This window comes from Stegodyphus dumicola, chromosome 3 (assembly GCF_044657685.1).
Source record: "Stegodyphus dumicola isolate Sdum_Otavi_A_Nest chromosome 3, ASM4465768v1".
NCBI classification, from domain to species: domain Eukaryota; kingdom Metazoa; phylum Arthropoda; class Arachnida; order Araneae; family Eresidae; genus Stegodyphus; species Stegodyphus dumicola.
Genome location: NC_140770.1, coordinates 66,701,019 through 66,718,227, shown reverse-complemented (window position 1 = coordinate 66,718,227; position 17,209 = coordinate 66,701,019). Strand labels below are relative to the sequence as shown.

Genomic DNA, 17,209 nt, shown 5'->3' with positions numbered 1-17,209 from the left:
ATTCTTACCCCAAATTATGTCCCCTTTTTCTCCAAACACTAAAATAACATTCTTGTGCACAGCTACATTGAATACAACCCATCCTCTTTGCAGAATTTTTTACTACTTCAAGCATTTCTCCCACACACATATTGTTGCCCTTATCGCTTGTCAATTCAGTATACAATTGTTCGAAAGCCTAAGGAAAGTCTTCAAATGAATGAAAAAAGAACAGCTTCGGATATGTATCTTTCTGATTTCTTCATAAAGAAAAGGGTGCGAGTCATTTGATGAATATACCTAAAAATTAAAAACTATTGTTTGAAATCATTAACATTTCATTTCTATTTAATCATGTCTGTTTGAAACCTGAAATTGCTCTATTGAGATTCTGAAAGAAATAAAAAAAATTGTTGAAAGTCTTGAACAGATCTTACTCGTATTTCTTTCAACTCCCTGATATATTAGTTTAAAAAAAGGTTCATTTCCAGAGATCACCCATGCTGCTTCCTGTTACTAATTGTTAATAGTACAATTTTGGCCAAGAAGCCATATTATAAATCTTTTAGGTTAAGGAAAATGGTTATTGTTTCTAAAGTTCAATAACAAACAAAAGTGAACTGATGATGCAGACTCTGGCAAACAGCCCTGAATTGATGATGGTAATGTGTTACAAAAATAGGTGTATCTTTGATAATGGAAGCATATATTATAGTATAATAATATGAAAAAAAATTCACAAATATCTATGGTATTCACTATATTTTCTCTTGAAATACAGATAGACTATTAACGGCATTTTGGTAAAACTAAACAATAAATTTAACATAAAAAAAAGTAGACTGTAATCTTCACTCAAAGTTATGAGATTTCAGTAAAGCTGTTGAAGATCTGGATCCTGAGATTCTAGAGCAAAAATTCCCAATTACATTTAGGCACACATTTGTTGGTAAAAAAATCAAATATGTTATCAAAATTTTTAAATGCCCAGATCCTTGTTGGATTTAAATGTAAGTAATTAAAAAGTTTATATGTGATTTGGACTATATTAAAAAGGCAATATGTAAACCTTCCTAAAAACTATCCACCCTAGTTTAGCATCTTCATTCACTGTAACTTTTTATCAGATGCAGCGAATTAAAGACACATTTATGTAATACTACTGATATTTTCAACTTTCACTCTTTATTTCATTGTTTATTATCCTGTCAATATAATTAAGCCCCTTTATTCCTGCATCACAAATATAGCAGTGTTATGGTCTTTGCTCAAAAGCTCTTATCAGATATCTTCACTGTTTTGCTATTAAAGACTCCTAGTACTGGAAAGAAACTGAATCCTCTATCTTATTTTGATAGTTTTTAAAACTCTCTCCCCCGTATGCAACCAATTAGACTTTAATATGTATTTAAAATGGAATAATTTCCGATTTTTAACTTTTAGATGTTTCTCAGGCTATACAGCTTGTTTTGTGATGCTTTTGTAAAAAATTATTTTTGTAGTGTACTCTGATTAGACTTTTATAAGACACATGCTGTTAAACATGCGCCTGTTTCAAAAACATTATATTATTTCACAAAAACGATTATTTTAACTAAAATCATAAAATATTACAAAAAATTAAAACTTGTCCTATTTCCATGATAATTATTATTACTATGGAAACACAGATGTTCAGTCTGACTCGGAACTAAACTAAAAGTTTTAAGTTTTTCTGGTTTTCATTTTTTTATGAAGAACGGCAAATTTTAACAGAAATAAATATATGCTTTATTAGTATTACACAATGTTAAATGCATATTAAAGCATACATTTATACACTGATCAGCCAAACCATCATGACCATCCCCATATTATTCAATGAATTCGTCTGGATGACGTGGAGAGGACATGATTAAGTGGGAATGGCATTTCACTGTTGCTGGAAAAGATAAGGAATCATTCTTGCACTTACTTTTGTGAGTGATGGGAAAAGCTGCTGATCTAAGCGAATTTGATTCGAGGGCAGTTTTTTTTATTGGCCGGGTGCTTTATTTAATAGCTATTAGCCTTGCGCCAATACAAATGCCGGAAGTGTTGCATATTTCATTATGGAAGCACCTAATAGGTGGCCATCGTTGCCCCCTATAAAGGGACGGGCAGTTAAAACCATGCCCTCGCAGGGCAGAATGTAATGGCGTGATGGCTCAGAATGAGTACCTCCGAAATTGCATGACTGGTAGGCTGCTCATGATCTGCCGTTGTTGGTATTCATGCAAAGTGCAGAAATGATGGTGAAATCAACACTAGACGCCAGAGTGTTGGACGTCCATGTGTCATCAAAGAAAAAGGACGTCGGAGACTGTCCTGCTTAGTACAGCAAAATCAACCCCAGACAGTGGCTGAGCTGACAGCCCAATACAATGCAGGTCCAAGTGCAAGTGTTTTAGAACACACAATTAAACGGTCACTGTTGGATATGGGACTACGCAGTAGACGTCCTGTTTTCATGTACCTCTGTTGACCACGCGTCATTGTCAGCTACGCCTATAGTGGGTCAGGGAACATCGAGAATGGACCTTGGATAAGTGGAAGACAGTTTACCTAGCCGGATGAATCCCGATTTCTCATTCACCATGCCGATGGTCATGTCAGCCGAACATTTGTTACCCCCTGTACAGCAGGTCATACGCAAGCTAGTAATGGCGGTATTATGCCTTGGGGAACAACCTCATGGGCGGCTCTGGAGCCCGTAGTTGTGTTAGAACAGACCATGAAAGCTACAGATTATCTGAGCATAGCTGCATATCAGTTGCACCCTTAAATGGCGTCCGTCTTCCCAACCTGAAATGGAATTTTCCAGCAGGCCAAAGCCCCATGTCGCTTTTGTTGGAGTGATTCGAAGAGCATAAGGATGAATTCCACCTAATTCTGGCCACCTAATTCGCCGCATCTTAATCCAATAACAATCTTAACCCACTTGGGATGTCATGGAGCGGCAGCTCAGAGCTCAAACACTACGATGTTGGAATATCTCGACTTTGTGTTACCGCTGCTCAGACATTTGGTACAACCTGTCTCCAGTAATCTACCCAGAACTTGTGCTATCCATGCCAAGGCGAATTGCAGCTGTTTTGCAGGCCAAAGTTCACGCAATGCATTACTGAGTAGGTGGTCATAATGTTTTGGCTCTTCAATATATCAGCATCATTGGCATTATGTAAGAAAATCTAATCAATTCTTCAAAACGGAAACAGAAGTATTTTCAGCTGGAAAAGGTAACGGAAAAATATATTAAATTAGATTAAAATATAGTTTCCTTATTATTACTAAACCAGCAAGTACAGTACATGAAAGAGGTTTGTCAATGGCTGGCTTTTTTTCTAAAAAATTATACTTTCATTTAAGAGATAATGGTTTGGATAAATTATACAGTCAAAAGTCGTTAATTCGGACACCCGTAATCCGGAATGATCTATAATCCGGACCTCAAAGCTAAAATCTTTCTGCGCATGCGCCGCATTGACGCATGCGCATAGGCGTTTTACTCGTGTGCGCAAGACATTTACGACTGCGCATATGCATCTGCGCAAGTGCAGAATACGTTTTCGCGTGCGCGTTTAATGTATGACGGACGGTATAAGCTAAAATTATCTAATTATCTATTTCAGTTAATGTTGATAATTGCGTTGTTCCTTAATCTTCAAATTGGATCCGGCTTATTATTTTTTGCAGACTGTAAGAGCAATTTTCTAAAAGTAAGCTTGAACTTTCGATTATGTCAAATAGAATTTCCGATGCTGGAGCTCCCAAAGGATCTAGAAAACGAAAGTATGTTTCGATGTCCATCAAATAAAAAACGAATTGCTACAAAAAATGAATAAAAGCATATCCTTTGTTTATCTAACCGTTCCGAAATCTGTTTATCAATTTCACGCTGCTCTGCGCGGGGGGGGGGGGGCACGTCGCGGCGCGCAATGAACTGGAAGTTGATCTGTCAACACTATTGTTATCTTCAGGGCAGATGTTTTTATTTTAGTCGGCTTATAATTCCTTACTAAATGTAGTATTTAATTTCGATGTACTCCGTCTTTGATATGGTTTAAATCAAATTCCTCGTCATTATAAATATCACGAATACAAATCACATAGTTTTCTGGTTGCAATTTTCTAATTTCGGCTATGAGTAAGGTATGCTTTACGCATCCGCGCGTTAAAAGAAATGTTTAATAAAGTAAACAAATAAATATTAGGCTTCTTTTTTGGTAAATTTGGATACCCTTTAGATCATAATTGCTCATTATTTTATAAATTACGGTTTCATATTTTTAGTTTTATAATTTCTGCATGCCATCTTACCAGATTTAAACTGATGATCTATAATCCGGAAAAATCGATAATCCGGAATCGCCGAAGTCCCGACGAGTCCGGATTAAAGACTTTTGACTGTATTTTGGTTTGCATAGTTTTTCAAAAGCGTATAAATAAAAAATATTTAATTATACATGCATATAATATGTTATACAAGTATATATATATACAATTTGGTACAACAGCAGGAAAGAGTTTGAATTCTTTATTATGCATATATATACCCTATCATTTTAATTTCATTTTTAGATTATAATTTAGTTTGATATGCTTTCTATAATGCTAAGTTTTGAATAAAGTATCTATTTTGTGCCACTTTTCTGATACTCTCAATAAATTTTTTGTTAAGAAATGCTCATAAATTACTGATAAACTGATTTTGTATTACAACTTTACTAAATTACCAATAATTGAAAATTTTGGGCAAATTTATTATCCCTATTAATGAAGACAAAGATAGCACAAATATGTTTGAAACTGATTAGAATACAAAATTTAACACTGCGACTACATTTGTTTTTATTTCTAAACTTTAAATCTGTTGGTATACACTGCAGAAAATTTTTAGTCTGTCACACATTTCTGATTCAGAAATATTAATACGAGAGACGAGCTTTTCAGGACATTCAATGTTTATCTCATAAATAAAATCTGTTGTCATTGTGGTGAATGTATTGCAGTTTCTGGTCATTTCATTTGAAAAATTCTGATAAATATCAATCATTATTTCTTGTAAATATCTATTCATCGCATGCATTGAATACAAGTTTTTTTTTTTCCCTTTTGCCAATTTCTATTAGCCCTTAAAATTGTGCCCATTAGTACTTTTACACCCTGTATATGAGAAGCCTCTTTTAATTCTAGATGCACAATACACCATATTAAAAGAAATCATTTATAAAGAATTTGATTTATTATGAATTTCTTATTATTTCATATTTAAAGTAAAAAAATTATACATAAATTGTTATTTAAATCTTAAGAGTTCTGAAATAATATTTTCTCAATGCAGAAATACAGTATCGAGTATTTGCAATAACATAGTACTACTTACATAATCTTATATTATTTACCAGCACTCAAAAACCATGACAGAATTTCTTTAACATGTTTAATTTGTTTCTTGAGTCACAAAATATTAATTCGCATCAATAAGTTTATTTTGGACATTTAAAAAAATCAATCAGACATTATTTACAATTTATAGCATCACTTACAAAGATGATCTTTCAAATACTTACATATAAACTATAAACAAAAATGATATGCTCCTTTATTCAGGAAATGAACTATTATAGTATCTTCTTCAAACAGTCAATGAAATATTTATTTTTGTTAAAGATACAACATGTTATGAACTGTCGGTCAAAATGATTACATTTGTGATACCTTAAAATCTTTGAAACATTTGCTATACAAAGGGCACATAACATTTATTACAAACAGTTCTCATTTGACTAACACAATATTTGCAGCTTTTAGTTTTGTTTGTTGAGGAGTTTTTCTTGATAATGTGATTTGTGGGTACCTTTCTCGTTTTGCTTGAGGCTAAATTTTGGAGGAAAGTTGGTCGACAAACACAATCAGTATATGAAGATGAAGGCTGCAAGTTTTCAGAACATTCTTTGTTTTCAGGAATCCCAATTCAACAGTTCTTTGAAAATCCAACAGAGAAACTTTGAGGTCTAAAGCAATCTTATGAAGTTTCTATATTATGAAATTAATCTTATGAAGTTTATATATTTTATTTAGCTACATAAGCAGAAATGCAATTTATGATAAGTTAAGGTTATTTTACGGACACAGACATTTTTCTTTTCTTGAGTATCTGTTGGTCATTACTGCGACGACATGCTCTTTATCAAATGCAGTATCATATGTTCCACTTTCTTTTATCTTTTTTTTTTTTTTTTTTTTTTCATTTTGTTTACAGATATAAGACCATTTCCCAATCTGCACTCAAGAATTGCTCCAGCCACATGGGCTCACTCAATTCCAACAAAAACACATGTGATGTAAAAAAAAGTTGTTCAAATCTATGTAATGATTTTAAGAAACTTCCACTAATCTTAAAAGATCTGTTACAACATCTCTACCTAGTCCAAGATCAGTCAGTGTTTTTGAGGATATCCTTGAATAAATATCAGAAGGATTTAAATGCTCTTCATAGGAACACAAAACACCAAACAAAGGGTTTTTCCTTTGAAAAATATTTTACTTAAATGTCTGCCAAAGTAAGGTATCATTTGCTCACCTATAGAAAGATGTGTTGAAAAAAAAACCACATGTAGCATGAAAGTGCCATTTAAAATATTTAAATAGGAAAGAACATTAGCCAGTTTTTCGGTTTTATCCAATCCTTAATAAATTATAATGCTTCATTCAGGTTTAAAAACCATTGCCTCGAATATTTGTTATTTTGGAGCAGTTGTTTTGTGGTATCTGTAAAAGAAACTATCACTATCTATGAAAATTTGTGTATAATAACAAAGATACTGCTTTGAACTGATGTTGCATTTTCACAACATTTAAAAAAATGCATCTTTTTACCAACAAAAATAAAATATTAACCTTACCTTTTAATTCCATTATACAGTCTAATGTTTCTAGAAGACTTGCATTAAAATTATTTGTTTGGTGTTGCTTTCTATGAGATATACTCAAAAGAAAAAGCTATGCAAAAAAAAAAAAAAAAAAAAAAAAAGTACCAAAACGATCATTTATTTTTATAAATATTTTTAGTGTGAAAGAAACAGCTTTTTTTTGCCCAAGAAAAAGTGAAATCTTATCTTCAATATACAAAAAAGCTAAAGTAAAAAATACTATGCAGAAGATGAAAGAAAATGATGCAAAAAGCAATATCAGTCATTACTGGGTTAAACAGATGAGCAGATTTTGACTTTTGTTATTGTGATACACATCAATAGCCTTCCAAAATATTATGTTTGAACAAGGAAAAAGGTCTAAGTTTTCAACAGAGTTTCAATTTAGGAACCACTAGTTAACCAGTTTAGAGAATTTAATCAATTGTATTGAGTGAGAGAATTAATTAGACCAGTTGTTTAAAATTTTATAATTTTATGAAAGTCATAGTGCATAATTACTACATTAGACTAGCTCTTTTCCAAAACTCCCATTGCCTTCCAACTCTCCTAATGGCAAGGATATATAAAAATCAGACAGAGAACCATTCGAGTGAAATCAGCTTGTGATAGAATTCAAGCAATGAATGAATTTTTGCCTTTGCTGAAGAGCAAGTTCATAATTATGGTGTCTTCCAAGCTCCAAAATCATGAATTGAAAGCAAGAGTTGAAGACAATCAGCATATTCATTCTTACGGTAAAGAAAATTACACAAAGCTTACACATGCACAAAGCTTACACTTCTGAACTGAAATTTTATCTGGGACATGCTGCATTCGCTCTCCTTTTTTTTAATGTGTACTAGTTAAATCACTTTTTCTGCTTTTTTTTTCTTACCGTAATATCTAGTGAATGTTCTTCAAGAACAGGCACCAAGTTATGTTTGGCTGCATATACCAAGATTAAAGAAATGTTTAACCGACCACTTTATTACTGCAATTACTTCTTTATGCATCTCCCTATCAAAATCATCTAAATTTTTACCTGCACACATATGCAGACGTGTGAAATAATTTGTAATGTTATTGGCAGATGCAGATGTTGACTGATAACAGCCGATTCATAAAGAAGTAACTGCATTAGAGATATTACCAGTCACGTTGATTTTAAAATTCTTTCACCCTCATTGAAAAGCACTTTTTTTTTTAACAAACACATATAAATTGGCACGATAAGGTCCTGCTCTTGAAGAACTTGTTTGGTATTTTTGATATTTTAGAATTGCATTTTAAGTAGCAGCCACTAGCAAATTAGCAGCAATGAAGACAGAGTGAGAATTTAACAGTTTCATGATGGGTGGGAATGAGTTAATTTTGGTTTGCTTTATTTTAACTGGTTAACCAAGAACTTCTTAAAATTTTTATCGGCTGAAGTCTTATGGTACCTGATTAATAAGCATTATGCAAGAATCATATGACATAGACCAAATTTGAAATGATGCAGTCTAGAGAAGTTTATTATAAATGGTTACTATTATTAGGACAAGAAGGAATAATCCAAATTAAAAGAGACAGTTAAGGGACTATTGCAAATTAAAATCAAAATTTTGCTTTACATATATTTTATCTTACTCACATAATATATACCACATAACCAAAAATAGAAAATAATTACATTGCATGAATGTTAAAGTTCGTATTTAAAAAGTATTCATGGTTTTAAGTTGCATACAAAAGAATACTTGACAAACTGAGAATATTATTAAGAAATATTTCTGAAATACTCTCTAATTTAAATCAGTTTATTAATTATTAATAATAATTTAATTTTACCAATAATAATTTAATAAATTAATAATAACAATTTTAATTTTTGACATCTTAAAATTGAAAAATGTATCCACTGCATAAGTTAAGGAAATTTTGAACTGAGGAAATTCAAGGAAGGAAATTCACGTAACTGTTAAGGAAATTTATGTAACTAATTAGTTATATGAATAACTGATTTTAATATGTAACAGAGAATTCATGTCGATGTTTATGAAACAAACAACATACCATGTATCAGTAGAAAGCGATTTCAGTGCTTTTTTCAAAGCTTCATTAGGATTTGGATATGATGCAACTTCATTTGATGACTCATCAAATAGAGCTAATGAACTGGCAGCTAAATTATACTTTGAAGTTTGAGAATTTTTTGTTGAACTTTGATTTCTGCAATAATTAAGAAATGAAACTTCGCATATTAAAAAAATTCTGATAAATAAAAATTATGAAAAATATACATGAACACTTCAGAAGAATTTTTGTGCATATTAAGAAAACAGCAATTCCATCTATCAGTAACATATAAGAAAAGAAAGACAAATTAGACAGCTCTACAAATAATGAAAAAGAATAATAGCTACATAAGGAAAATGCATATGTAACCTACAATTAAAATTAATTCCAGATTTCAGATTTTATCAACTAAGAGCTGGATTTAGGACATAGTGGTAAATCTTCTCAATGCAGGCTTGAATGATGCAACCAAACATGGGGGACGACAATTATTACTTGTACAGAGGAGTCTTATGCTTATTCTGATGTTGTTATTGGGTCGGATTCACGGAAAATGTATGCTTGAAGGCTTAACTATATCGCATCGTGATCAAAAAGAGCTAGATTCTTCTCTTTTTATTTTCGAATCGCCGCGCAGACGGTATAGTGGTAGGCGGTGCCTGACTGCGATACCGAAGGGCCCAGGTTCGAATCCCGGAGAAGGCATGGATGTAAAATTGTCTGTACCTTCATTGGAGGTAACAATGACCGCCTATTAGGTGCCTCCACAATAAAGTGGCCACCAGTTCTGGCCTTAGGGGTGGCCAATGCCGTTAAAGGCAAGTGCCCGCCATTAAGGGGGAAAAAAATCGAAGCAACACCTTCTCCGTTAAAACTTCCTTCAGTATTTACATACTAAGGATTATGTTAATTTTATTAAAAGTTCAATTTTGAGTTAAACTTTCTGTCCTATCGCTTCTTAATTTCAACTTACCAGTTCCGGCCAGAACGTAGTTTTAGAATCATGTCTGAATGTTAATGAGGAAGAGGGGTATTAACCGCGAAGTTCAACTGTCTTAGTGAGAGAGATACCAGATATTCTGGTTAGCACGCGTCCGCCTTTTTAGGCTACTCTCTCGTAAGCTATTATTACGCTCGGCCGTACGTTAGGTCCTTGATAGCTTCGCAGTCAAATAGCGTTAAGGGGCCAACTCCGTTAAAATCTTGATAGCTTCGGCTATATCTTTTTAGTTAAGATTACTCAAGTTTTACTTCTTAGTTTCCTAAGTTAAAGCCCCAGTGTCGGCTTTATTGCACAACTCCAAGACGGAGTTTTGTTAAACTTTAGTTGGAATAATAAAGGGTTATTTCACCCTTCTAACTTGTTGTTTTCTACCTCACAAACTCAAGCAATTATTCGCTTACTAGTTCTTAAGATTCTTCACATTCATCTCTAACTTAAGAGTATACATTTGGGAATCCTTCATCTGTTTCTAGTCTTTCTCTATTCTGATTAGTGACGAGTTAATCATTTTATCTCTTTTTATTGGTCTGCTGGAAAAAGAACTTTTTTTAGCCCAAAGAACGTTAGCCCAGAAGGACTATTAATTTCGTTTTGGCATTTTGCGTTCATTCACTATAAACGGCGAATCGCGTTTTACATTGTTGCTACCAAGTATTAGAGCCCTGTATTATATTTACAGAAATTAAATAATGAAGAATCTGCATAAATGTATGTATGTTTCTCGCATTGTGATAAAACAACGGTACCATCAAATTTTGAATAACGTACGTCTAGGCCCATCAAATTTTGAATCAGGCCCATCAAATTTTGAATAACGTACGTCTCCACCCGAGTACAGGCAACTGGAAGCCCAAGTTTGCAATTTGGACTTCGTTGGGAACTCAATGATTTCAAAGCGAGCAATGGTAACACTGTACGAAAAAAAAAAATACATTTTTATCTCCAGCGCGCGAGACTGTGTATCAGAAATTCTAAAGCTAAGCGTTTTTAAATATTTCTTTTATATTACTGTTGAATTGAATTTTATGGTTTAAGTGGAAAGAACGTGATATTTAATGAATAAAGGTAAAATACAAAACGTTAAAAAAGCGCCCCTTTGGGCGTAATATAAAATCTGAAAGCTTGCAGATCCCCCCTTTAAATCTATTATCCTTTTAAATAGTACATTATACCGTACATTCAGGGCTTAAATTCAGTCGGAGGCCACCTGAGCCATTTCTTAGTGTCTGAGTGAAATTGTAATTCTAACGGCAGCTCCAAATAAGACGAGGTCCGAATTATTTTAATTAATAGTTATTTTATTCATTTATTTCTTCCTTCCTTCCTAACGGTCTTCCAAAGAGCTCCGGCACATTTAATACTAGAAATTAAGCTCTGGGTAAGGATTAAATTTACAACATGTATTCTGCAACAACATTACTATCAAATGAAATTAAACAAACAGTATATAGCAATAAATAAACAATTTTTAAATTTTTTTTATCAAACACAGTCAAAGGAATTTGAACATCTGCATATTACAGAAATGTAAAAGGTAGTTACAAGAATTTGAAAATCAAACACTTACTGTGAAAATTTCCGCATTGTACTGGGAGTCTTTAAAGATGAAGACCGCGAAAGAGGTTTTGCAGAACCTTCAATGAAATCGGGGGAAAAAAATATTGTCAAAAAAAAGAGGAAGACATATATTGCAATTTAATTACTTCGATTCAACTTAACAGCTTAAAAATGTTAAAAATGGGTATCTTTGAAGTCTGAAATGTTTAGATTTCTCAAAAAATCTAAATTTAACAAAAGAGAAAAACAAGTAGACAGCATATGCTTCAGAATGGGATTTTTAGGCCTGGGTTTTTCCATCTACAACGGATTTTTTTATTATCATCTTGACTGATAAATTTTCATCACAAAAATAACTCCTTTTCTGACTTTTTTTCGGAAATTTTAAAGTCAAATTTTTTTATTTCTTGTAAATTATATAAAACAGTTTACAACTGTCTTAACTGTATTCTAGAAATATTTATTACAATTTGTTATATTTCAAGTACTAATACAACATACTAAAAGTGTAAAAGGATTTCAAATTTTCCAAGAAAACTGCCGTCGACTCCACATCATAGACGCCAACGTCAGCAATGGTGCCGAGCTCGAGCGATATGGACTACGGAATGGGACAGGGTCGCGTTCCCAGATGAGTCACGCTTCTGTTTCTCCAATGATAGTCGCCGCGTACGAGTGTGGCGTCGATGTGAAGATAGCTTCAGTCCGGCAGCAATTATGGAACGCCCTACCGCGGCATCAAGGTTTGGGGCGCAATTGCGTACGATTCCAGGTCACCTCTTGTTCGTATTCAGGCTCAACGATACGTGGATGATGTGCTGCGGTCGGTCTCCCCTACTTTCAAGGAGTGCCCAGTGCCCTTTATCAGCAGGATAATGTCCGACCACACACTTCTCCCATCACTTAACGTGCTCTGCAAGGTATACAGATGCTTCCCTGGCTACTGTTCTCTCCTGATCTCTCACCAATCGAACACATTTAGGATGTGATTGGACGCCGTTTGCAGACTCTGCCATTGCCGCGTTCAAAAGACGAACTGTAGCAAATGGTTGACATGGAATGGAGAACCATTCCTCAGGACACCATCCGTAGTCTCACTGACTCAGTACGTAGACGTGTTGCTTCCTGTATCGCCGTCCAAGTTGGTCCTACGTAAATTGCATAAATGCAAGGCATGATCATAGGGCCTACAAATCACATGCGAAAGAAGTCTCTTCTCAAATATCGAAGATTACCAATTAAATTCGTTAAAAACCTAAAATAATTAGGTCTGATTATTAATAAAAGTCTTTCTTGGATACCACACCTTAAATATATAAAAAATAAAACAAGTATTCTAAACAATAGCATGAAACGCACTACTAATAAAAACTGGGGAATTTTTTCTACACTTCTTAAAGAGTGGTACAAAACTCTTAATCCCTAATTTTTCATTATGGCTCTGGTATTTGGGCAACAGCAATGACAAGTTACGAACGCCGTATAATGAATTCGTTGCAAAAACCACAGCTTCTCCAAATTAGTACGTCCTACCGAAAGACAATGACCTCAGCATTGCAAAGCCTTACAGGATTTCCAAACTTACATTTAACAGCCGAAAGAGAAAGTATTCTAACGAAAATTCTACGCTTTAGAACAGACTGCAAACTATGGGACACTACTTTCTTTTACTCTGACTGTGAAGCTAAGGTATCTGAATATTTGTGCCAGGCTTCGTAATTTAATCGACAGGAATATATCTTTACTGATCAACTACCTGATTCAACTACAGATATAGTTATTTACATAGATGATTCTCATAAGGAAGTTTGAATTGAATGTGGATTATGCATACGTTATAATAACATCTTTCAATGGCGAAGAAGACTGCAAAATGAAAACGCCATATTTCAAGCAGAATTGGTTTCACTAAATAAAGCTATCAACTTATCACTCCACAACTTAACACACGTTTCTCCCATCTTGTGCAAATCTGTAGCGACCCACAATCAAGCTTAACAGCTATAAAAAATTATAATTGCAGAAATCAAATAGTCTTTGAGATTCAAAAACTGGTTCTTAATCTTTCCCTTCAATAAAGGTTAAATCGTTACTGGATACCCTCTCACACTGGAATTGAGGGAAATGAGTGTGCTGACTCACTAACGAAATAAGATGCAACGGTACGCCTCTTCCTTCTTACTCACTTCCGCTACCAGTCTCATACCTGAAAAGAATAGCTTGCAAAATTTTGTGAAGCAATCGCAAAACCGTTGAAACACCTCGACAACAGAAAGACTAACTTTCAATTTCTACCAAAGGCATCCATGGATATGCTTTCTTACTCTTCAGCACTTACTACTTTCTTAACAGGTCATGGCCCTTTTTTTTACATATTTATACAGATTTGGACTTTCAAAAGCAGGCCTGTATGGCCTTGTTGCCAATGTGGGCAACAACGCCATTCAGACCATTACGCCTTCTCGTGTACTTTACTAGCACTTTTCATCTAAGCAAACCTTTAGACCAATATTGGAAGCAATGGACCTTGCATATAATGAATCGTCCAAGTGCGCTTAAAAAAATAGTGAAAATTTTGCACTTTTGTAACACAACCAATGTTTAAATTTCAGTACTTGCTTATAATTATTTTAAGAGTTATTCACAAAACCCATTTATATAAATTTCTAGCTTCTAAAGCCACTTCTCGGACTCCCGAAGGTTTTCTAATGAGCGTAGATTGACATTTCCTTTCACTTGCTGGATTACGTAATCCTTTGATTTACTCTTTCCTCAATTTATTACATTTGTGTTAGATTAATTAATTTTGGATACGCTCATCTACAGTTGGTTTCTTTAATAGAAAATTAATGATATGACTTAGTATTATTTGCTTATACTTCAGATCTATTCAATGCCTGTAAATTGATTTTACTGCAGACATTGTGTTTTAGCAGGGAAACTCATTCAATAGCTTGAATTGATATAGTGAACATTGGATAACATGGTGGTATTAACTTATAGAAAACTTTTTGAAACTGGTTGAATTTGTTTGGAAATTGAACTTGTACGCTTGTATACTTTAATATAGTTGAGTTCGGGTTTTAAATCAGTACAATGATGTATTAACTGATTTTTATGTAAGTATTATTTCATATATACCCCACTTTGAGAAAAACACATTTTTGAAACAATGATAAATTGTTGACTTTTAATTATTAAAGCTGGTAGAAGAGTTAAAATATTACATTCTTCTAGAAAATCTCTGTTGTGTTACTATGTCAATTGTATTACTGATATTTTGATACAACATTATACCTTAAACTTTTAGCTGAAATTATGTACTTTGATTGCTACAGTACTTTGAATGTTACTTTGATTGATATTTTGACTGCTATGGTATATGTGTGCTATTATTATCCTTGAAAATTTATGTATTATAATGCCTATTGTATTACGGAAATTTAGATTAATTGACCATCTTTTTTTTACGAACTATGCTATTAACAAATTGTAGCTTTTAATAGAATTACTGTAATATGATCGTTCTGGTGTAAATGTGCTATTACTTACAAAATTTGTACTCTACTTGGAAGTCCGTTTTACCATGTGATATATTACTAATAACATTTAGCTGAATTCTGTGCCCTTAAAATAAGACCTTATGATTATTACAATAATGAACATCATATGCAAGTAATAGATCTTTTTGGCATGGAGTACTAAGTACAGAACAATGATGGACAATGATAAATAATATATTTGTTAATAATTAATTAACAATATTATTTCATAAACAAGTTATAGATTATTTGCCATCGAGTATTAAGTACAGGACGATGATGGACAATTTAAATAATATATTTTCTAATAATTAATTGGCAATATGATTTCTTACAATAACGAACATCATATACAAGTAATTGACTTTTTGCCATTGAGTACTAAGTATAGAACAATGATGGACAATGTTACATAAAATATTTGCTAATAATTAATTACATACGCAGATGATAGACTATATTTCATCTCTTCAATGATCAACCAATTAGTATATCCACTCTCTCTGTAATATATGACGGATAGTTAATAGCAAAAGAAATATTGTTTGACTGAAAGTTTCTTTTTTATTTTCATGTTATTAGCGATATTTCGCAAAGATGTTTATGTACTTATAATTTGTGACTTTGCAAAATTTTTTGAATTTTAAACAATAAATGCCGCTAATCTGTCGGGTTCAACTTGGCAGTGGCGGTAGCTGGCAGTAGATCCCTTCTGTGTAGGCATCATTCCGTTAGGTTATATCTTTAGGTCGGAAGCCTACACAGTGGTGCCAAACCTACTGAGCCGAAGCTGTTCTCGCTCTGTATTATGCATATCATTTCGAAAGAAAGAACACTTATTGTTCGTTGCTCTCTCTCTCTCTCTGTTTGCCGAGTTTCATCACTTTCTGGCCACTCCTTCTTGGTGATGCATTTTCAATGTCGGGTAGTAGTGTAATAAAGAAGGTGCATCTAATTGTTTTTGTAGTGAGATGAAATTAAAGAATGTTAATAAATTGATGTCACTAGCGCATAAAAATACGGTTAAACACAAAAAAGATGAAAATATTCCAAAGACAAAATTAACAAAATATTCTTCACAAAAGGTAAATCTGCAGAGAAAAAAAGAAATAGCAAAAGCAGAACTGTTCTTGTTTCTGGGCATAATATTACATTTGCACTATGGGATCATGTTACAGAAGCATGTAAAAAGCATTTCATGATAGCAAGATTGCAAAACAAATTGAGATGAAGACGACTAAAGTGAAAAAAAAAATTATCTTACGTAAGATAGATAGCGTATCATGAAAAAACATGCATTTGCAGAAACAATAAAATTTTAATCATAAAAGTGCACATATATTTGCACAACAAGTTCTACTTAGTGTTAGATATTTTGATATTAAAACATTTTGAAGTTGTAGATGTGTTACTTGACACTGCTTAGGACAAAAATAGTACTAAGTAAGGTCTTATGAAGCTATAAAAGATTTTTCCATAGAAAAAACATCCCAATAAGAAATCTCGTTGGCTTTAGAAGTGAGCATTGAGCCACTGTGATGGATACTAAGAGTAGGTTCCAGTCATTGCTAAAAAAGGTTTACCATCAGTATTTATTATGGGATTCATTCGGCATCCTTTTGTATTATGTGCTAGTTATTCAGTAAAGGTATTACCATCATATCTAGAAATGTTTATAGAAGATATTTTTTATAATTTTTCTGATAGTAACAAAAGATTAAACAAATTCAAGACAGTTTAAGATTAGTTAATAGACAAATTGTTGTTCAATACAGATAACATGAATATAACTCTATAATGTTGTTTAAAACTACTGTGATTTCTGAAAGCGATCAATATTCATTAGACATGACTCAAAGGCATCATTTCAGTGAAGATCAAAAGTGGTGTTTAACTCATACAGGGTTCGTAACCACATTTTAGTTAAGAAAATAAGCACTTTTCAAGCACATTTTAAGAAAAAAAAATAAGCACCTGTCTAATTACATTATACACAACTGCATAACCTTAAAAGAAAAATTAGACTTGCAATTTAAAATATGAGCAATGCAATATTTATTAAGAGAATAAGCATTGCCTCAACCATGGAAAACAATTAACTTTTATTTATTTATTTATTTATTTTTTATTATTTT

The 17,209-nt window shown here is 32.9% G+C and overlaps 1 protein-coding gene across 1 annotated transcript in view; it reads right to left on the bottom strand.

Moving 5' to 3' along the window:
- The window catches only part of LOC118204980 (TOG array regulator of axonemal microtubules protein 1), a 170,721-nt gene that overhangs the window by 21,091 nt on the left and 132,421 nt on the right, over positions 1-17,209 (bottom strand). Inside the window, exons 9-10 of the mRNA XM_085812959.1 lie at positions 11,543-11,609; positions 8,970-9,125 (exon numbers count right to left, since the gene is read on the bottom strand). Of these exons, the coding sequence (XP_085669085.1) occupies positions 8,970-9,125; positions 11,543-11,609 (223 nt within the window). The remainder of the gene's footprint in view (positions 1-8,969; positions 9,126-11,542; positions 11,610-17,209) is intronic.